This window comes from Cynocephalus volans, chromosome 2 (genome assembly GCF_027409185.1).
Source record: "Cynocephalus volans isolate mCynVol1 chromosome 2, mCynVol1.pri, whole genome shotgun sequence".
Classification (NCBI taxonomy): domain Eukaryota; kingdom Metazoa; phylum Chordata; class Mammalia; order Dermoptera; family Cynocephalidae; genus Cynocephalus; species Cynocephalus volans.
In genome coordinates this window covers 229,743,340-229,766,701 of record NC_084461.1, presented here as the reverse complement: position 1 = coordinate 229,766,701, position 23,362 = coordinate 229,743,340, and the positions used below count along the sequence as shown (strand labels likewise).

Sequence of the window (23,362 nt, the reverse complement as noted above, 5' to 3'; positions counted from 1 at the left end):
ATCCAGAAGAGTATTTTTTTTTTGGTACTATTTTATTCTTTACTTACATTCTTCCCATGACTTTAGTAATTAAGGTTTTAAAAATGTGTTCCAGTTTTTGTAAGATCATGTGTATTTTTAAAAAAACAAATCACATGTTCTTATTTTTAAAGGAAAGAATATTACCCAAAGTGAAAAAAATTATTTGGATTGGAAATTGGAAGATGTATTGTAGAAGTATTATTTTTCTATACACAAATTCGGTAGTGTAATTTTATTATTTCTGGATTTTGTTGTCGTTATCTGTAGCCCAAGTTTATAAAAATATTCTTTATTTTCTTTCAGCATAAAGTTATTAATTTAATTAGTACATTTAATAATTTAATATTTGTTAAGAGTTTTATGAGAATTATGAGTTGCTTTTGGGCTTTTCTGCATTCATATTATGTAATAATCTATGTAATTATCCTTGTTTAAGAATGTTTAATCTACCTTTTTTTTTCTCCTCAGACTCTGTCAGATTTTAAGAACAAATGCACCTTATAGCTCATGGAAGAAAAAACACAAATCAAGACATTTTTGGGCTCCAAGTTGCCAAAATATGGAACAAAATCTGTGCGAAGTACACTGCAGCCGATGCCAAATGGGACTCCTGTTAATCTATTAGGAACTTCCAAGAGTAGTAACTTTAAAAGTTACGTAAAAAAAAATAATGGCTCTGATTGTCCATCATCCCATTCATTGAATTGGAGAAAAGTAAATAAATACCAATTTATCGCACAAAATGCTGAAGAGCCTAACAGTACTCAAAATTCACACGATAAATTAATTGATCCTGGAAAACATGCTTCTACTCAAGTAATGTTTGATAAAAATGGGATAAAAGGAGGTTTGAAAAGTGTTTCTGTATTCACATCAAAGTTAGCAAAGCCATCCACTATGTTTGTGTCATCTACAGAGGAGTTAAACCAAAAGTCTTTTTCTGGACCATCTAATTTTGGTAAATTCACTAAAGGCACATTATTAGGAAGGACTTCATATTCTTCAGTCAGTGCTCCAAAATCGCAGTTGAATGGATTTTATGGAAATCGATCTGTTGGTAGCATACAAAGGCCTAGAGCAAACTCCTGTGCCACCAGAAGCAGTTCTGGAGAAAGCTTGGCACAATCCCCAGACAATATTAAATCTATTACTTGTGAAAAAATGGTAAGGTCACAAAGTTTTTCACATTCCATTCAGAATTCATTCCTTCCACCTTCATCTATAACCAGATCACATTCCTTCAACAGAGCTGTAGATCTTACAAAGCCTTATCAGAACCAACAGCTACCCATTAGAGTGCCTCTGCGGTCAGGTATGCTAACAAGAAATTCTCAGCAGTTAGAAGTACTCAATGGGAATGAACATTTGGGGTGTGGATTTAATAGGCCTTTTGCTGCTGGTGGAAAGAAGCTGGCTTTACCAAATGGCCCAGGTGTAACTTCCACTTTGGGTTATAGGATGGTTCATTCCTCTTTGCTGAAATCTAGCCGACCTCCATTTTCTGGGACAATCACAGTTGATAGTAATAAAAATTCACCTGCTGACACATGTATAGAGGAAGATGCTACAGTTTTGGCTAAAGACAGAGTTACAAATAAGGACCAAGAACTAATTGAAAATGAAAGCTATAGAGCAGAAAACGACCAGACCATGAAGCATGATGCTAAAATTAGATATCTGAGTGATGATGTAGATGACATTTCCTTGTCTTCTTTGTCATCTTCTGATAAGAATGATTTAAGTGAAGACTTTAGTGATGATTTTATAGATATAGAAGACTCTAACAGAACGAGAATAACTCCAGAGGAGATTTCTCTCAAAGAAGAAAAGCATGAAAATGTACCACCAAAGGATGTATTTGATGCCCCCAAGGAAAATGAAAAATCCTTCAGTAAAACTGATGAATGGATAGATATAAGTGTCTCTGGTAAATATTAATATCCTTAAGTTTATTTGCTTTCTCCTAGATAATAGAACCGAACTTACATTTAGGATTATCTTCTGGTAAATTCCAAGATACTATCAGTTTCACAGAGAGATGGATCTAGATACAGTTGGAGTGGGCAACATTTATCTTCCTAGCTTTTGTTCCCTATCCTGTTTTTCACCCTATCTAAAACAATAGCAATAAAAACACTCTTAATCTTTGCTCTTCTTTGGCTGTCAGACACAGGCCTGTTTCTACTTAGTATGTGCAGTGTGTCTAAATGGTTTATTTTCCCACTTCTCCCCACCAGTGGCATACTGTTAAACAAACTGTCACTTCCCTTAGTGTAGCAGCAGATCAGTGATATTTGTTAAGAGTAAAGTCATACGAGAAGAGTAAATGAGACAATATAGCTTATGTCCAATCTAATGGATTTCATATCCTAGGAAAATTTTCTTATTCAGCAATCTTTATAGTTATACTTCCAGAGGAGCTTTATATATTATTATTTTAAGTGAATGAAGTGAGAATGGCATGTTAAACATTTTCTCTTATAGTTGGTTATCCTGGCACTAAATGCTGGAGAAAATGTATTTTTGTGCCCATATAGCTTGAAGAAAGAACAAACTGAAGAGGCTGGGTATAGGCACATGGTCTAATCAACGGACTAGGTTATGCCTAGAGGTGCACCTAAACCTTTGATTGTCAGCAGGTGTTCTAAAAGTGACTGCTAGAACAAGGTTTTTTTTCTTATAAGGAGGTAACTGAGGTTAAATAATGTACCCAGAGGAAAGGAGTTTCCTGGATAGTGGTTGGGAAATATTAAAGGAATGTGAGTCTTTATTTACATTTTTGGAAATGTTGAAGAAGTGAAAAATGGCTAAATGAATTTTCTTTTTGCATATTGGAAAACATTTCAGTAGCTTATTTTGAAGATTTTGCCTCCTGATTTTTTTTATTGTTTAAGATTTAGAAAATGCTACAGCTATGAATGCTTTTTTGGGCCAACTTTTTGGTATAATATATCAAATTATTAGAGCTTATATCTTTAGAATATGAAATATAATTATATTTTTGTGAATTGATAATTTTTCTCTCTCTTTTTAAATCATTTCAAGACAGGAGTGAATGTACAAAACATACTTCTGGGAATAACTTGATTTCACCAGATACAGATTACAGAGCTGGTTCTTCATTTGAACTTTCTCCATCTGACAGCTCTGATGGAACATACATGTGGGATGAAGAGGGCTTGGAACCCATTGGAAATGTCCATCCGGTTGGGAGCTACGAGTCCTCCGAAATGAACAGCATAGTATGTATGGATTTATATACCCTTTTGGAATATTTTGTTTACCTTACTATAGAGAAACGTGTGATATTGATTGAAATTTTTTAACTTTATGAATTAACTTTCCTAGTTGGAGAAATGAGAGTTCACATCTGTTAAGGGCCTGTAGAATATCTGACCTTAATATATAATAAAGCGTGGAGAATAGGTGACATTTGACTTAAACATACTCATACACATATATTCATCATACATTACATAGAAACATATGTACATATTCTATATTGGTCAGGCTTAGCTAGGTCAGTGGTTCTCCAAGAGAAGGAGGAAGGCAATGTCTGGAAACATTTTTGTTTGTCACATTGAAGAGTGTGATTTGGCATCTAGTAGATAGAGGCCAGGGATGCTGCTTAGTATGCTACAATGCATAGGACAGTGCCTACAACAATGAATTATCTAGCCTAAGGTGGCAGTAGTGCTACTCTTGAGAAATCCTGGGATAGACTGTGCTGAGGTAACATTCAAGAGCCAACTTCAATTGCTTGACACAATAAAAGTTTATTTTTTACTCTTAGAAAGTCTCTCTAAGGCAGCCATCTTTAGTGATCTAAGTTGCTTTGATCATGGGGCTTGGCTATCTTTTGAGGCCCCTTCTTGTCACTGTGGCAGAGGAAGAGAGTGCCGGAGGGTCTCACACGTGCATATACTTGCTTCGGCCTGCAAGTGGCACGTGGCGCTTCCACTGACAACCCGTTGACCAGAACTAATCAGACGGTCCCAGGTAAGTGCTAAGGGGACAGGAAGTGTAATTTTCCCATGTGCCTGGAAGGTTAGGGAACCAGGTATGGGTGAGTGTTAGAAGATTTAGCATGTATTTATACACGCATATGTTAAGAAACATTGCCAGTAATGTAGATAATATGCCATATGAGTAAAGTGTAATTGATGTATTTAAAGTGACTCACTGTAATTATTCGTATATAAAATACGATTTTCCAGTGGTTGTATGGAAAAATTGGTAGTCTTTGTGGATATATTAAGTTCCAAGTGGATTTCAGGCAATGTGATTTTCTGTACTCAGGTAAACCCATGACTTAGAAAAAATAAACATTGTTACCAGAGGCTTGTTAAGTTGCACAGACATAGAGAGGACACACATTTAATTTAGAGAATCTTCGTCTCATTAGATAAAGGAGGTTCAGGAAAGATTACTGTTTAGGACCTTATGTGCTTTCTTACTGGGACTTTTTAAAATCAGTATGATTGAAGTGCAAGTGAACATTGTGTCCAGAAGGTGGCAGCAATAAGCCACGTAGTACCTGACATTTTTCAGAGGTTCACTATCTTCAGTTCACTGTTCCTCTAACTGATGATAAAGTAGTGGTAAGAGTTCAGAATGCATCCGGATTGACCATTAGTCCTTAAGATCCACGAGTTTCCTTCTTGATCAGTAGGCTTGTGTAAATGGGATGGAAAGTAACAAAAGTGCTTATTCTGTGCTTTGGAACAAGATAGTGTCTCTATGTCTTTGTCATCTGATATGATATAAGGGGAAGACAGAAAGTCTGAAAAAGGATGGAGAATTGAGGGTAAAAGTTGAAGAGTGGTTGAGATCTACTGTGATTGTGGACTTATCATTTTTACTCTGAAGTTATGTCAGTTTTTTTGCCTTGTATATTTTAAGCTTTCTATGTTAGGTGTGTACTTGTTTGTAATTGTTTTTTTGGTGAGTTGGATTTTTGGTCATTATTTTAGTGATCTTCTTTATCCTAATTATGCCTTTTGTTTTAAGACGTCTTTTTTTCATTTGTATACTCTGTTAGTATCCTATTGCCTGTATACTTTACCAGTTTTATTTATTTTCCCTCCTTTTTACAATCAGCGTTTTTGATATATAGCAAATAGTTTATTTAAAAAAAATTCTATTTGTTTCTTTTAACCAGTGAGTTTAGACCATCTATGTTTGCATTTATTGATATGCAGTACTTGGACTCCTCTCAGCCATCTTACTATTTTTGTTAAAATTGGTTATTTTTATTTTATTTTTTTGGTTTTCCTTTTTCTTTCTTTTCCTGAAGTAGTTCAAATTAATATCTTAAACCTAACCCAAAAAGAACTTTAGCATGTTCTCACTTTTTTTGATCTTTACATCAATGCTTATTCCAGTCCAGGTTAAGATAAGGAGGTTTCACTAGAATGTTCATCACCTTTGTCACTACTAACACAGCTTAGCTCAACCCACTGTTTAGTTCAGCTGACATTGTTTTCATAGCAAGGCTTTCTCTTTGAAGGAAGCAGTGTGTTGATTTACAGTCCGGAGCAAGCTCCTTGTATTGTCAGGGACCTCAACAAATAGTTTGTCGACTGACTACTTTGCATAACACTGGCCTAAAATCCTTCCCATTTATGTGTTTAAATGCTACCTACCAGTATTTTTTTTGAGGTATGATTTACATACGGTAAAAACACACAAGTCTTCTGCAAACAGCCCTGGGAATTTTGAGAAATGTATATACTTGTTTGATGGTCATCCAGATTAAGGTATAGTATATTTCCATCACCCCAGAATGTTACCTTCCTGTTCCCTTCCATCTTTCTCTCACTCTGCAGAGGTGCAACTACTATTGGTTTTTATCACTATAGATTCATTTTGTTACAAAGCAATGGGCTTGCGGCCTGATGTGCACAGAAAGCCAAATTCTGACAATGGCTTTTGTGAGATTTAGAAAGCTTTCTTGCAGGATGGACCAGCGAGGAGACAGGATGCAAGCTCATGTCTCTCTCCCCCATCCAGGGTCTGGGCATGTTTTTTAGGGGTTAGGGAGCAAGGAAAAGAATAAGTATCAAGTTGGCAGAGTTTGACTGGTGAGGCTTGGGGAAATCCTGGTCTCCCTTTCTTTTAGGTCCCTCCTGCAACCATTTATGGTACTGTTTGCTTCTAATTGTGGTCCTCATTTCCTGGTCCCTTTCTTATGGTTCCACTTGTAGTTGTTTTGTTAGCAGAACAAAGGTCATTGGAAGGTCATCTGGGGCAGACGTGGAAGCAGTGATGCATGCACTCTGTAAAATATCTCATTCAAGTAGGTTAGAATAAGCAAACATACCAGTACATACTGGTTCAAACCGGTTTCATTTTCACCTCTTTTTGAACTCTATATAAGTGGCATCATAAACGTGTACTATTTTATGTCTGGCTTCTTTTCATTAGTATTACGTATTTGTCAGTTGCAGTGTGTTCATTCTTCTTGTATCATATTCATTTGTGTGAAATACCACAACTTATTTAATGCTGTTGGTGGTCATTTAGGTTGTTTCCAGTTTTGGCTATTGTGAATTATGTTGTGAAGATTTTGCTGTATTTTTTTGTGAACATTTATTTTTTTTGTGAACATTTATCCATTTCTTTCACATTATTCTGTGTATCCTTCACTGTGTGGGTTGCCTTTTAAATCTCTTAATAGTCTTTTGATGATACAATTTATCTACCAATTTTAATATTGTCTAATTTACCATTTTTTCGTTTGTAACCACTTGTTTGTGAACTGTTTGTGAAATCTTTGTCTACCCTAAAGTCATGAAGATATGTTTCAGTATTTTCTTCTAAATGCTTTGTTTATTTATCTGTTTATTTTTAACCTTTTACATTTAGGTCTACAGTCCATCTGGAATTTATTTTTGTGTATGTTGTGAGATTAGTTTTTTTCTTTTTTGGAAAAAGTCATCATTCCTCCACTTTACTGTGGGGTCATCTTTGTCATAATTCAGTGACTGCATACATAAATATTTCTTGAGTTTCTTTTAGTTCATTGGTCTGCCTATCCTGTATCAATGCTACACTGTTTTAATTATTGTAGTATTAAAATAAGTTTTTATGGGTTTCCTGGTTAGCTAAGCTGGTTAGAGTGCTGCCTTGTAGCACCAAGATCAAGGGTTTGGATTCTCATATGGGCTAGCTGCCAAAAAAAGAAAAAAAAGTTTTCATGTCTGCTAGTATAAGTCTCCCAGCTTTGTTCTTTTCCAGGATTTCCAAAGCTCTTAGTCTTTTTTATCCCATTTAAATATTAGAATGAGGTTTTCAATTTCTGTAAAAGATTTGGACCTGCAAGGATTTTGTATGGGATTGCATTGAATTTATAGATCAGTTTTAAGGAGAATTGACATTTAGGATAGTGTTCCAATTCATGAACATGGTATATTCCTCCGTTTACCTGGGTCTTTAGAAATTTTTCTTACTAATGATTTGTGCTTTTCTTTAAAACATTACACGTGTTTGATTTATTTTGAGGTGTTTGATTTTGCTACTATAAGAACAACTTTTAAAATTTTATTTTCTAAGTTTTTGTTGTACATACCAATATACTTGATTTTTGTCTCTTGAACTGTTTTTTTAAATAACATTGGTAAATTCACTTGTTAGTTCTAATAATTTGCCTGTGGATGCTATTAGATTCTCTATATACAGTAATAATCATACCATTTGTAAAGTTGTCTTTCCACCCTGCCCCCACTGCACTGGTTAGGACCACCAACATAATGTTAAATTGAAGGGGTGGTAGAATTTCAGAGGGAAACCTTTAATAGTTTCATCATTAAAGTTTGGGGGTGGGGTAGAGAGGAGGTTTTATCAGGTTGTGGAAGTTCCTTTTTATTTTGTTTGCTGAATTTTTGTTGTGAGTGAATATTAAGTTTTACCAAGTGCTATCTCTACATCTGTTGAGATAACTAAATGTTTTTTTTTGTTTTTTTTTCTGTTAGAGTGGTAGATTGTATTGCTTGATTTTCAAATATCAAACTCTACTTTTCCATTCCTGGAATATATTCACTTGGTTGTGATGTATTATCCTTTTAAACATTATTAGACTAGATTTGCTGGTATTTTATTTACGTTAATGAGCAAGATTGTTGTGCTCTGTAATTTTCCTCTTTTTTTGGTGGTCTTGTTATGTTTTGCTGTTAAGGTCATGCTGGCTTTATAATGAGTTGAGTCTCATTTTTCTACCTTTAGAAAGATTTTGTGTACAGTCTGTGTTACTTCTTTAAGTGTTCAAAATAATTCACCGAAAGTCAGCCTTCTGTACGTGTTTTCTTTGTGGGAATGTTTTTAATAACAGATTAAATTTTTAAAATAGATATTGGCTTATTAAAATGTGTATGTACATTTCCTCTTGTGTTGGTTTTTGAGAATATGTCCATATCATCTAAATTTGTCATTTTGGCGAAAGTTGTTCAGGATTATCTTATCTTTTTTTAACGTCTTTACAGTCATATAGTGATGTCCACTTTTTCATTTTTCGTACTGGTAATCTGTATTTTCTCTCTTTTTCCCCATTTCAAAGAACTGCATTTGGGCTTTACAAATTTTTCTCTATTTGCTTGTTTGCTTTATTTCCTGACTTCTACTTTCCTTAATTTGTTTTTTCTTTTCCTTCTTGACGTGGAAACTAGATAAATGATTTTCAGCCTCTTTTCCCCTCTGTGTATGAATAAATTCTTATAAAGAGAAGGCTTTATTATGTAGTAAATGGTAAACACCCTAGTAGTAAATGTGAGTTTCTTTTAATGTGCCTTACTTTAAATAATAAAGTGATAAGGCATGTTGTGTAGGCATCTTTATTTTTTACTAACCTTTAATATGTTTATATATTTTTTTGAGAACTTTTTTTTAACTCAATTTTCTTTTTGTGATATGTATGTATTTATACTATAGGTCTAGTTCATTCATTTTTACTGCTATATGATCTATTATTTGAATATACCATTTTTTCTCTGTTTCCCTACTAATCAGCATTGAGTTATTCCTCACTAATAGTAGTAGTAGTAATAATATCTAGACAGTACAGCAGTGAACATTCTTATTCAATTCTCTGTGACAATGTATGCTAGAGTTTTTTTAGGATATAAACCTAGCAATAGCATTACTGTGTTGGAGGATATTTGTGTCTTTAACTTTACTAGATGCTGCCAAATTTCTCCCTAAAATGGTTCTACCAATTCATACTTCTAGGTAGTGAATGAAAATTTTTGTTGCTTCTCCTCTTCCTCTCATTTTCTTTTTCTTTCTTTCTTTTTTTTTTTTTTTTTTTGCTTTTTTCGTGACCGGCACTTAGCCAGTGAGTGCACCAGCCATTCCTATATAGGATCCGAACCCGCGGCGGGAGCGTTGCTGCGCTCCCAGCGCCGCACTCTCCCTAGTGCGCCACAGCTCGGCCCTCTTCCTCCCATTTTCTGTGTCTGACTTTAAAATTTTAGCCAGTCTGGTGAGTGTGAAATTGTACGTCTTTTTAATTTGCATTTACATTATTATTAATTTTGCCATTTTTTTCATGTATTCACTGACTATTTTGTTTCTTTTTATATGAATTACTTGTTTGCTGATTTTTGTATTGAGTTGTTTGCCCTTTTTCTTATTAATGTGGAAAAGTTTCTTATGTGATTAGAATTTAATTCCTTTTAAATGTGTTGCAAATAATATTCTCACAGATCATGGCATTCGTTTTAACTTTGTTTTTTACCACTCATAGTTTTTAATTTTGACATAACTAAATTTAGTAATATGATTTTTACTGCGTGTGCCTGTGTGTGTGTGTGTGTGTGTGTGTGTGTTTGTGTGCACATGCACATGTAAGACATACCTTCCTATCCTAGAACCATACAGGTATTTTGTAGGAGGGTACTTCAGAAAGTTCGTGGAAAAATAGAGTTAAAATATAGTACGAATCTTTCATGGACTTTTTGAAGTAACCTTTATATTAAGAAGTATTATAGCGTAATGATTAAGAGTCAGGCTCTTGCACAAGCTAAGTTAAAATCCTATCTCTGTCATGTAGTCCGATTCTCTATGTTTGTTCCTTTTTTTTAGAGTGGAGATAGTAACAGTACCTGTCTCCAAGGCTGATGTTAGGAAGTCCATACCTGAATGGTGTAACAGCCTTGTGATTCCCTTGTGATACTGGTTGGATATTTTGAGTATCATCTCTGACTACCTCATGGGATTACTAGGAATAAGGTTAAATAAGGTCATACATATAAAGTACTTAATGCCAGAAACATATTAATAGCTCAACAAATGTTAGATATTTATTATAACTTTATTGTCTTCTAATTGTTTAATTATTTTACATTTGAGACTTAAGTCCATCTGAAGTTGATATGACGCACAATAATTTACCTTCGTTGATATCCACCCCACAATGTACTTGGGGTACTATGCAGAAAAGAGTTAACATAGCAGGTTTAAGATTCTCTCTCCTTAGATTACATGCTTGAAAGTTTGGCCATTGGCCAGCAAACAGTTCCGCACAGTGATAAAAAATTTCCCCTAAATGATAATAGTGGTAGGTTCACTGTGCCTAAAATGTACAAAAAATGTGATTTATGCTGAACACCTGCTTACCTTCTGGGAGTTTGGAATTTTGGTATGTGCGAGGCAGAGGGTACCCACATGACCAGTCCGCGTTAAGAACTTTGGGCATTGAGTTTCTTAGGAATACCTATGGTAGACGACACTTTGCATGTGTTGTCACAATTCATTGCTGGAGGAATTAAGCACATCCCTTGCAACTCTACTGGGAGAGGACTCTTAGAAGCTCATACCGGGTTTGCTTCAGCTTTGCCCCATGTGCTTTATTTTTTTCCTTAAAAACATTTTTTTTTGCTTATTTTGCTTTGTATCCTTTTGTTGGAATAAATCATAGCTGTGAATATCACTGTATGCTGAATCCTTTGAGTCCTCCTAGTGAATCATCTAACCTGGGAGTGGGCTTGGGGACCCCCAACACAGATACTGATATGAAGTTATTTTTATTCACTGCATGATAGTATCTTTTTTTCATCATCTTTTATATTTTTATGATAATCCTTTGAAGTAGCTATGGACCAGTTACTGCCGCCTGTTTCACATTAGGATGAATTCCAGAAGAGTTGAGTGAATTGGTTGGACTGATAGGTGAAACTGATATGTTGGGAACTAGTTTAATAATTACTGTGCTCTCAGTCTGGTGTTCTTGATTTTCAGCTTTATGACTATGCAGGATAACTCAGCATTTTTGAACTCAATAAATATTTAACTTTTTTGAAGATGAAATACAGCCGTGTTTTTCTGTCAAACATTATTATAATTGTATGTGTACAATATTAGGTAAAAATGTTTTCTCTCTTGTGAGCACAGAGAGTCATAATCAGAATCTTCCATTGCCACAGTGCTGTGACCAGCATGAGAACTCTCATTAAAGAGGAATGAACTACAATGTCATGATGACTGATTTCCCAACACTAAAATATTCAGGAAGTGATAATTTTAAATCATCATTTGGAGCGCTTTTATTTTTGGATTGATTTTTATAGGAAGCCTAAAGAAGTGTTTGGCCAAATGATCCCAGAAAGTTCCTGGCTTTATTTTACTGTGTTTTATCAACCTTACCTTGTCTTCACACAGTAGGTAGGTTTAACTCCATATCATTTAAATGAGAATCCTTTTCACTTTAAAAGGAAGAGCGAAATACTTGCTTGAATGGTTTTTGACATACCAGCAACTAGTTATGCTTTCTCTTTTAATGATGCTAACACATTTTCTCATATGTTTCTTTATCTGTGTTTACTAAAGGAATAGCTAGCTAGATCTGGATTACCTTGGTAATCGATGCAGCTAGATTTTATTGAGACTTAAATTTGTGCTGATTGTCATAATATTTTTATCAGCAGTTTATGTGGTGTAAAGCTAGGGCTTACAGACCCCTTGGGTCTGTTGCCCAGATTGGGTTACAAACCCTTCACACGCAGGTCTGTGAGCTAGGTAATAGAAAAAAAAAAGAGGTTCTGGGAGCTGTGAGTATAGAAAAATGAATGGGTTTTAATCAGATCTAGGAGCAACCGTACTAGTGGCTTCTCTGAGAGTTCTAAGAAGCACTGTGGATCAGAGCTGTTAGTCTTTTATACTTAAGTCCACAACCCTGGACACTTGGGTGCCCATACACAACTTTTCATTAAACAGTAACAAGGAACACCCGAGGACATTTATAGCAAATGCTCGGCAAGACTCTGAACACCCGAGAGGCCCTGACATTTTCCTATTTTTCCCAACATGTGGTCATTAAGTTCCCTAGATTATTTGTACTGAATTTTGGAATTTCTGTAGTCCAAAAATATAGAAGATGAATATAAAAATATCAAATCTGGTTTGTTATTTGCCTTATTTGGTTTTATTTTGAGTTCTAGAGGAAGGAAATCTAGGACATTTAAAACTACTTTTAAATTTTATATTAGTCATCTCACTGTTATTTAACTTAGCCTGGGTTATTTTACTTTAAGGGAAAGACCATAGATGTTTTAATCTTTCTAAAGTGTATTCATATATATATCTCAGAGATGGTGGCAACTTGTTTCCGTTCAGCTAGTTTTTCGTCCCATTTAATGGTCTTTCATACTGCTGTCATACTGTTTTTATTAAACTCTGGTGAGATCATCTTGCTGCTTCTTTAAATCTGTATCTGTGTTCAGGAGCCCTTTGTCCTACCATTACTACCTTGTCTACATCCCTGTGCAAAGACCATTTGAGACTATATTTCTCTAAATGCTCCCATACTGTGCCTTTGCCTGTGCTGTTCTTTAGCCTAGCAAGCCCTCCTCCCATGATTCCTCTGCCTATCAAAAGTTAATTCGTACTCTAAAGCTGTCCTCAGAACTTTCTTCTCTCCCCTTCCGCTAGGGTTAACTGTTTAGTGTGAGACCCCATAGCATAGCACTTTTAAATCGAACCCTGGTTTTCTACTTTCTCCCTGCTAGATTGTGAAGACCACCTCTTTTCTTCTTCTTCTTCTTTTTTTTTTTTTTTTTTTTTGGCTAATACTGACAGTGTGTGTAGGTAATCAATGAATTGTTCCTTTCAGTTAGAATTAATCACTCCTTCCCCTACTAACCATTTTGCTTCCTCTTAGTTTTTTATTTTTTCTTTTCCCTTTGTTTTTATTTCTTAGGCTATACTTTTAGTATAATAATTAAAGCAGAAGGAATATTACCATGCCTATTAAAGATTTAAACTGGCTTATTTGGGAAATTGGCTGTTATTTCTTTCTCTTGATTTCTTGGAAGGCTAGACAACTTAGTTTGTGTTTGGTGATGTGGAACTTCAGCTGGAATGACTCTATTTTGATTTTTAGTCTGGTCTTTTGGGGCCTAGTGCAAAAACATAGTCCACACAGTGGCTTTCTACAGTTTTTATTTAACAGACTATAACCAAACTATCAGTGTTCTGTTTTCCCAGCTAGACTGTTGGCTCTGTGAGATGAGAGACCTTTAAAACTTAGCACTTATCTGCACTTTCTAGCACTTCCTGGTTCTTAACAGATGTTCAATAAATGTCATAAATGTTGTCGAAAAGAATAGAAGTCATGCTTATCTTTCAGGACTGTTGCAAGGGGCCAATGAATTGGTAAAGTGTTTATTTGTAAAGTTGTAAAGATGGGTTTACTATGACTGAGTATTAAAATAAGGTGTGAAAAGAGGAACCAAAGCCAGAGGCTCCCACCACAATCTTGTAGCCTCCAGAGGATTCCAGCGGACCACATTAACTCCAGACTTTAGCTGGAGTACATAAAAGGCTAAATGTGTTACTTGGTATTCCAGACAGAGAGAGGCCAAAGTGCCCCAGTGTGAACTCTGATCATCTTTAACGTACTAGGTGGAAGGGACCAGCCTGAGGTCACCCAGTGCATGGGAGAAGAAGCTAGAAGCCAGGAGCTCTCAAAGAGGCCTTTCCCTCCCTGTGTTTCCCGGTTCCTTCAGCTAAGGGGTTGGTCCTAATATCTATCCCAAACGAGTCCCGGCTCCGCTCCCACTCCACGAAGCTGCTTCCTCCTAGTTTTAGCCCTTTATTTTGCCTTTTGGTATACTGCTTTATATTGATCTCCACACCTATACTGAAGTACTTTTTAAGGCAAGGACCAGTATGTGTTTTATTCATCTTTCTTCCTACAGTAGGGTAGAACTGTTGATTTTCTGAAATTAGAAACCTAGAAAAGTAAAGTGCTAGTGATGTGAATTATATTTAAAATATTTTATTTTCTTTTGTAAATTCTCTTTTTCTGATGTTTATGCCCCTTTGCCCCAGGTTTTACCATAAATCCTACATCAGTATTAGGTTTGTTGTCAATTATTTATGTTTAAATTCTATTGCTTTGGTTTAGAATAAAATCTGAAATTTTGGTTCATGGTCTTATAATACTATATTCATGTCTGAACGTTCAATGTCATTCATGTTTGCCTTTTCCTTCACTGTGAATTAATAGCCTCCTTATGACCTTTTCTACTGAGGCCACTGTGGAGTATTATTTTCCCCATTCACTTACACTCATGATGGTGAGAAGGGTGGGGTATAGATATTGATGATATCTACAAAGTGATGCAGAGGTCAGTGTAGTTGTGTTTATTAAAAAGTGACAGCATGTAGTACAAATGATTTTTCTTCCTTGAGACAATTGAGAGTAAGTTCCCTTACCTAGTGCCTCAGATACTATAGTATATTTTTCTTAGAAACAAGAACAGTCTCCTGTATAACCATGGAGTAACCTTTAAAATCATGAAATTAACATGGATACCTTATTATTGTCCAATCCTCAGACCTCATTCAAGCTTCTCCATTTGACTAGTAATATCTTCTGTAGTAAGGAGATTGAAGTTAGAGTCACACACACTGGTTTTGTTTATCGTAGACTTTAGTCTCTTCAGTCTCCTGGCCAGTGAGTGCTCCTTCCAGATGGTTTCTGTGTCCTTTTTTTCTGTGTCTAATCAGTCTTTGAGCACTGTCTTGCTTTCTTATACAAGATGTTTGGTCTCATTTTATACTTTTTCTGCCCTAGGCCTGGAATCAGCCATTTCTCCAAGAGCCCTGGTTCTTTTTAATGGGAAATGCTGTTTCAAAGCCAAGTTTTGTCGTCTAGGTATACTTACTGCTATTGGAAAGTTACTGCTCCCAGTCATCTTCAGTGGACAGATCTAGAGGATATATATATGTATATACATGTGCACACGTGTATATCAATATTTACTTTTACATTATTTATATATATTGAAAACCATGAATTTATGCTAATACCTCCAATTCCAATCCAACACTGCAGGATTCATTCTAGTCTTCTCTCTTTCAGTGTCTGTAACCCCCATCTCTGATGGTGTTACTTGACTTTCATTATCCTTAAAAAATTTACTTATTTGGTCAGCTTCCCTTTTTGTAACCAATTTCCTTCTTTGCCACCAGCTCTTCTTCCATATTGATGTCTTTCTCACCCTATTTGGGCTCTGAAACCCCTACAGTGGGCTACCCTCATACATGGATAACCACCCTATCCTATTTAAGCTCTGATTTCCCACATTAGACCATTCTCCACATGTATTCTGCTCAAACTTTCATACCCCTACTGGGCTAACCCCCTGTCTCTGATCTTCCCTCTGCACCCCTGAGCTTAGACATCATCATTACCCCAATGTGCTCAAGTCCTGATAGGCTAGACTGACTTGTGCATAGATATTTTTCCACACTGTGTTCTAACCCTCCATTTCAGCTGCCCCTATGTGTGTATGCCTTCCTTGCCTTGCTCAGTCTCTGACTCCTCTCCTTGTTACATATAAATTTGAAGGGGGACTTATGGAGATGTTCTTGGACATCTTAATCTTAATATTATAGGTCAGTATAAATATTCCAGTATCTTTACACGTGTCTTTTTTGTTATCAAAATGAATGACATAAAATTATGAAAAATGCTTCTATGTATAGTAAGTTTTAAAAGATCTGGATTATTGTATGTGATTAATATGGAAGCTTGGGTCTAGAAGTGTTCAGAGAGCAAAGGCTCCATTTTTTTCAAACACTATTCAAAATTTGATATAAACTTCTCTGATTTTTAGGGAATTCTGTTAGTCCATTTCTGTTGCTTATAACAAAAGACATGGAACTGAGTGATTTATAAAGAAAGCGAAATTTATTGCTTACAGTTTCGGAGGGAAGCAATAAAGTTCAGGGAACATATCTTTTGAGGGTCTAGGTGGTGGCGACAGTGACCCAGGTAGAGTTCTCACATTGCAGAAAATGGCAGAGCAGCAAGAAACAGAGACCAACCTCCTCATTCACTGTCCTTTTAAAGCCCTCCAAACTAAGCCAATGACCACCATTTTTAATCCATTGACTCGGGCATGTTCCTGTAATCGAATCACCTCTTCAAGGCCCCGCCTTTGAATAACCATAATAGAATTTCCCACCCTCAACAGTTATAGTGAGAATTAAGCTTCCAATACATGAACCCTGGGGGACACAATTCAATTAATCCACAGCAGGAATGTAAATTAGATTATCTTAATGGTCAGTTTATGTGAAAGTATTTAATCATAATCAATCAGGAAAGTGCACAGTATCTTGTGCTGGAAAGATTTCTAAGAATCCTGGAATCAGCTCAGTCCTAAAGATTCGAGAGGCATCTATTTCAAAATTGTTTCAAAGGAGAAAAATATTGTTTATTCGGAAAGATAGGGCACATATGTGTTTATTGTGAGTTTGTAGAGATAAATAACTTATTGTCCTTTAATCTAAAAGAATCTTATTAAGGATGGTAGGCATCCAGATTTTTTTTTGTTGCTGTTTTTGTAATCAGAGTCATATTTAATGAAAAACACATTTAAAAATCTGTCATGTATCAGTTTTCTCTCGTTGCTGTAACAAATTACCACAAATTTAGTAGTTTAAAACAACACAAATTTATTGTTTTATCATTTTGGAGCATGGAAGTTTAAAATAGGTCTCACTGAACTAAAATCAAGGTAGGCAAGGCTGCGTTTGTTTTGGATGCTCTAGGGGAGAATCCATTTTCTTGCCCTTTCCAGCTCACAGAGGGTGCCTCCATTCCTTGGTTCCTGGTCCCCTTCCATCTTCAAAGCCAGCAATGGCAGGTTGAATCACATCAGATCACTGTGACCTTTTTTCTGTATCCCCCTTCCACTTAAGGACCCTTGGGACATTGGGCCCACCCTAGATATTCTAGTATAAGGTCATCTCATTAGCAGCTGTACTTTAAATTGCAGCCTTAATTTCTCTCTGCCATGTAACCTCACATATTCATAGGTTCCAGGTATTAAGTCGTGGACATCTTTGAGGGGTCCATTTTTCTGCTTAACACAGTTGGATACATACTTTCAAAGTTTTTTTTTTAAACAATACTATTATTAATTAAAATAATTATTCTTGGAAATCAGCAGATAGAGCTCTAAGTTTTAAGTCTGATTTAAAAATAAAATAGTAAATTGTAAGCACAATTTAACCAAACTAATTTTTCAGTTTAAGTTCATCTAAACTGGTGGCATGGGTATTCTTCAAGTGACCTTCGCTAACGAGTGTTAGTACTATAGCTAATCACAGCTTTTATTATTTGGAGTTGACAAAATATTTTTACTCTTAATTTTTGATGTCTTATAATAATTGGAAATAACTTGTAGCTGTGTATACATGTGTGTGCATTCGTATTTTCTGTAAATTAACATGAGATTTAAAGATGACTCCTTTCTAAGGAAGGCAGTTAAGAGCTAATAGGATGATGAAAATATTGGATGATGAAAACATTGTTCTTGTCAGATTTTAGATTTTTTCCTCCCTTTTTAAAATGCATGATATTATGCATGCAATTATGTAATATTTTTAATTTTCTAGGAAAAATGATTTATGATTCTGACTTGAAAAGTGTCCAGTACTCTTAAATATAACATTAGATTATCGCTCTGTAGATTACAGAATATAGTGGCATATTCATTATTTATTAATAATGTAAATGACAAATGAATCTGTTTGATATTATTGTTTGCCTTACGTAGATAGCGGCTTAAAATAATTACAGATTTAGATGTCATTCCAACTGAGGGATAAACCATCCTTTTTTTTCTTTTAAATTTTTGTCTTATTCCTATGGACTATTTTCACTCCTTTGATTACTTTAATTGTCCTACATTTCTATTATGTTTCTGTTTAGATGTGAGTGTCATAACTGCTTAGCATGCTAGGTGTGACTGAACTATGATTTAAAATAAAGGGATGGTGGGGTTACTTTATATGTCTCTCAGCTTTTGTTTTGCTGGATGTTGTACCTGTATACACTCTGTAACTTTCAATTTATACTTTTATTCTGAATTTTCATTTTAGATATATAAGTTATCACAATAGGGTTTATGTACTACTTCCCTCCCTCCTTCTATCCACGTGGCCATTTACTATTTAGCAAAGCCATAGTGTCTTTTACATGCAGAAAAATTAGATGCCATAGAATCTAGGTCATAGAGATCATTTAGTCTTATCCATTTGTTTCGTAGATAAAGATACTGAGGCCTAGAAAGATAAAGTCACGCAGTTACTCTAGAGATACAGAGAAATTAAAACTTGGAACAATTAGCTCCCAATTACACTGCTATTCTCTGTTTTCTGTTTGCTATCAAATATCTGCCTTTTGGAAAATGATTCATTTGCATTCTTATTGGAAAATATCTTTTTAGAAAATCAAAACATTCAGATTATCTGCTTCTCCTCTTGTTCATTTCTGCACCAAAATATAGTAGATTCTGAAAATGAAAGAAAGGGGAAAAGGCAAAATATATGGAGGGACTTCTCTATTTCCTCTTTTTAGTTCATTCATTCATTCATCATACCTTTTTAATTCCTACTGTGTGCCACTGCTACTCAAGTTCCTGAGAAGTATATATATGAAGAAAGAAAGTTGCTACCTCAGCAGAAACTAATGATCCAAGTTAAGAGAGGAGACATACTTAATTCTGACATTTAAAAGAAGGTTCTGAGGGGCATGCCTGGAAATCCAGGCAGGAGCCATGTGCAGTCTTACCCCACCTGACAGAATGCAAGAGCACACTGAAAACACCACTTACTCATGGGTGGTCCGTCACAGCCACCACCACAGCTGCTGCCACAGCAAGGGTGGCTCGTCATGAGTAGCCATGGCTGCTCTGCAGGCAGCCCCCTTCTCATTTGACTGCTGTGACACAAGGAGTCACCAGCAGAGCCCCCCCAAAAGAGGAAGAAGTCTCTTTTCCTCAAGCCCACTCCAGAGTAATTGAAAGAGCAACTTCTATAACTGATGACCAGATATCAACATAGAGATACTAGAATATGAAAAAAAAACAAAACATGACACCACCAAAAGAATACAATAATTCTCTCTTAAGTACCAGATCTCACAGAGCAGGAAACCCTTGAAATGACTGAAAAAGAATTCCAAGCAATAATCTTAAAGAAACTCAGTAAGATATAAGAAGGCTCATATGACACAATGAAATGAGAAAAAATATCCAGGACATGAAGGAGGAAATTTACAAAGAAATTAATACCTTAAAAAAGAATGTAGCAGAACTCCTGGAACTGAAGGATTCATTCAGTGAAATAAAAAACACAACTGACAGCTTAAGTAGTAGGTTAGAGCAAGCAGAAGAAAGAATTTCTGATTTTAAAGACAGTCTTTTCAAAATAACCCAGGTGGACAGAAAAGGAAAAAAATAATTTTTAAAAAATTAGGAAAATCGAAGAGAGCTAGCAGACAACCGTAAGTGCATAAACATCTGAATCATGGGTGTTCCAGAAGGAGAGGAGAATGGAAAAGGCATTGAAAACATATTCAACAAAATAATAAGGGAAAATTTCCCAGGTAAAGAGAGAGACATAGACTTTTAGATCCAGGAGGCTCAAGTTCCCCAAACAGATTCAATCCAAAAAGATCTTCTCTGACACATATTATAGTTACACTGGCAAAGCTCAAAGACAAAGAAAGAATCCTAAAAACAGCAAGAAAAAAGCATCAAGTCACCTGTAAGGGAGCCCACATCAGACTAACAGCAGACTTCTCAACAGAGACTCTACAAGCCAGAAGAAAATGGGATATGTTCAAAACACTGAAAGAAAAAAGCTGCCAGCCAAGAATACTGTACCCAGCAAGGCTGTCCTTCAAAAATGAGGGAGGAATGGTGTATTTCACAGGCAAACAAAAACTGTAGGAGATCACCACCACACGATCAGCCCTGAGAATTCTGAAGGGAGTCCCGCATCTAGAATCCAAAAACCAATGATCAGTACCACAAATACACAAGAAAAAACAAAAACCCCTGATAAAACAAAAATGCAAATGCGAAAGAAAAACTAAATCTTACCACCTCAAAAAGCCAACAAACTGTGCAGGTGAATAATAAAAGGGGGAGAAATGGACAAAAGATATTTAAAACATCTAAACTGAAAGCAATAAAATGCCAGTGGTAAGATAGTATCTCTCTATAACAACCCTAAATGTAAATGGATTAAACTCCACCTCAAAATACACAGACTGATGGATTGGATTAAAAAGCTAGACCCAACTATATGTTGTCTTCAAGTGACTCACATCACCTGTAGACATACAGACTAATAGTGAAGGGATGAAAAAAGCTATACCATGCAAATGGAAACAAAAAATGAGCAGGAGTAGCTATTCTTATATCAGAAAAAATAGACTTTAAAACAAAAACTACAAAAAGAGACAAAGAATGCCACTATATAATGAAAGAGATCTATCTGGCCTGAAGGCATAACAATCATAAATATATATGAACCCAAAACCAGAGCACCCAGATATATAAAGCAAACACCATTAGACCTAAAGAAAGAGATAGACCCCAAGATGGTAACAGTAGGGGACTTGACCACCCCTCTCTCACCAGTGGACGGATCATCCAAGCAACAAATACACAGAGATCAACTAAGCTTTAGACCAATTGGACCTGGCAGATATCCATAGAACATTTCATCTAATAGGTACAGAATATACATTCTACTTACCAGCACATGGAACAGTCTCCAGGATAGACCACATGTTAGGTCACAAATCGAGTCTCAAGAAATTTTAAAATATTGAAATCACTTCAAATACCTTTTCAGACCACAGTGGATTAAAACTAGCAATCAATAACAAGTGAAACTCTGGAAACTATACAAATACATAGGAATAAAATAACATGCTCCTGAACAACCTATGGGTGCAAGAAGAAATTCAACAGGAAATCAAAAAATTTCTGAAACTGATGAAAATAAAGACACACCATACCAAAACCTGTTGGATACTGCAAAAGCAGTACTAAGAGGGAAATTTATTACAGTAAATCCTTATCAAAAGAATAGAAAGATTTCTAATAAACAACCTAGTGATATTCCTCAAGGATCTAGAAAAAAAAAGAAAAATATAATCCCCAAATTAGTAGATGGAAAGAAATAATTAAGATCAGAGCAGAATTAAATGAAATACCCCCAAAATGATACAAAACATCAGCAAAACCAAAAGATGGTTTTTTTGAGAAGTTAAGGAAAATAGACAAACCATTAGCTAGGCTGACTAAAAAGAGAGAAAAGACCCAAATAACAGAAATCACAAAAAAGAAAGGAGAATTACAACCAATACCACAGAAATACAAAGATTCATTAGAGACTATTATAAACAACTGTATGCCAACAAATTTGAAAACCTGGAGGAAATGGACAAATTTCTGGACACATGTAAAACCTCTAAGACTAAAACCAAGAAGACATAGAAAACCTGAACAGACCAATAACAAGCAATGAGATTGAAGCAGTATTCAGCAGTCTCCCAACAAAGAAAAGCCCAGGACAGGATGGCTTTAGTGCTGAAATCAATCATGTTTCAATAGCAATAAATAAATAAATAAAAGAAAGTTCCATGTGTATTTCTCATTAGCAATATATGTCAAACCATTAAGAGTTCAAAATGTAGAGATCCATGGGTTTTTTTTTTTTTTTTTTTAATTTGTTTACTTTCCAACTCCCATTTCTTGGAGATATATTAACAGGGGTCAGCAAGCTACTGCCTGCAGGTTGCCCACCTATTTTTCTAAATAAAGTTTTATTGGAAAATAGCTCATGCCCTTTAATTTACATGTGGTTTGTGGCTGCTTTTATGCTATTGTGCCAGGATTGAATAGTTGCAACAGAGACTACATTGCCGTGAAACCTAAAATATTTGCTATCTGACCTTTAAGGAAAAGTTTGCCTATCCCTAAAGTAGAATATTACATTACAGATAATTTTAAGGTTTTTTTTTTTTTTTTCCAGCTTGACAGTACGAGGATCTGAACCCATGACCTTGGTGTTATAAGGCTGTACTCTCACCAACTGAGCTAATTGGCCAGCCCCTAGAATATTGCAGATAATTTTAAAGATTCAGAAATTAACTTTTGCAACCAAATTTGTCTGTGTAACTTTCTAGGCATTTGATTTTCTTCTTGTAGTCATTCCCAGTACCATTCTTCTGGCTCCCAGCGAAAGTCATTCATCAACCCATTGAACATTTTTGAATATCTGTTACATGCAAGGCACTGATGATGCAGCTACAGATTCTATTCTAATGGTGCTTGTATTCTAATGGGAAGGGCAAATGTAGTTAAAATACTTATTAGCTCACTCTTTTTAGCTAAGTGTCTTCGATTGATGGCTGGGGAAAGTGCTGCAGAGCAGAGTTACAAAGTGTGAAAGTGTATGACTGAAAGACCTGGTCTAGTGTGGGTATTAGGAAAGACTTTTTCAGGAAATGATGTTTAGGCTATGTTATTCCAGGGATAAACTAAGCTAAAAAACATGTAATTTGAAGAATGTTGTGTGTTTGAGGAACTGTGTGGTGTCTTCACCAGGATAGCCTGAGCACTGACACAGAGGACAGAGTGGCAGGAGAGGAGGCTGTCAGCACAGAGCTTTTATGAAGCTCAAAGGATTTGGATCATTGTCTTAAAAACTGAAGGGGAGCTATTGGAGCATTTTAAACTGGAAAGGGATATAATTCGGTTTACATTTCCAAAATTCTCTGTATGAAGATTGAATTAGAGGGGAGCTAGATGGGATGTTGGAAGGAACTGTTCAAGTGAAAGATAGTAAGTGGCTTGTGCTAAGGTGGAGGCAAAGTAGAGATCTAGAGGTATGGGTAGTTTTGAAAATGGGTTTTAGACAGTACAGTTGACCAGATTCCATTATTGATTGACTGTAGGGGAGAAAAACATCACCTCCTCACTTTTAGAAATTATAACTAGTGTGTGTGTTTTCAGTCATTCTTCCAAATTAT

General features: G+C 35.6%; 1 protein-coding gene across 4 annotated transcripts in view; it reads left to right on the top strand.

Moving 5' to 3' along the window:
- Nucleotides 1-23,362, top strand: part of CCSER2 (coiled-coil serine rich protein 2) — a 215,429-nt gene that overhangs the window by 46,287 nt on the left and 145,780 nt on the right. For 3 of the 4 annotated variants that reach the window (XM_063085363.1, XM_063085364.1, XM_063085365.1), the window contains exons 2-3: nt 490-1,948; nt 3,067-3,263. In XM_063085363.1, coding sequence (XP_062941433.1) covers nt 529-1,948; nt 3,067-3,263 — 1,617 coding nt within the window. In that variant the 5' untranslated portion in view covers nt 490-528. Of the gene's footprint in view, nt 1-489; nt 1,949-3,066; nt 3,264-23,362 lie in introns of those variants that run through there. The other variant, XM_063085366.1, reaches the window with a different exon arrangement.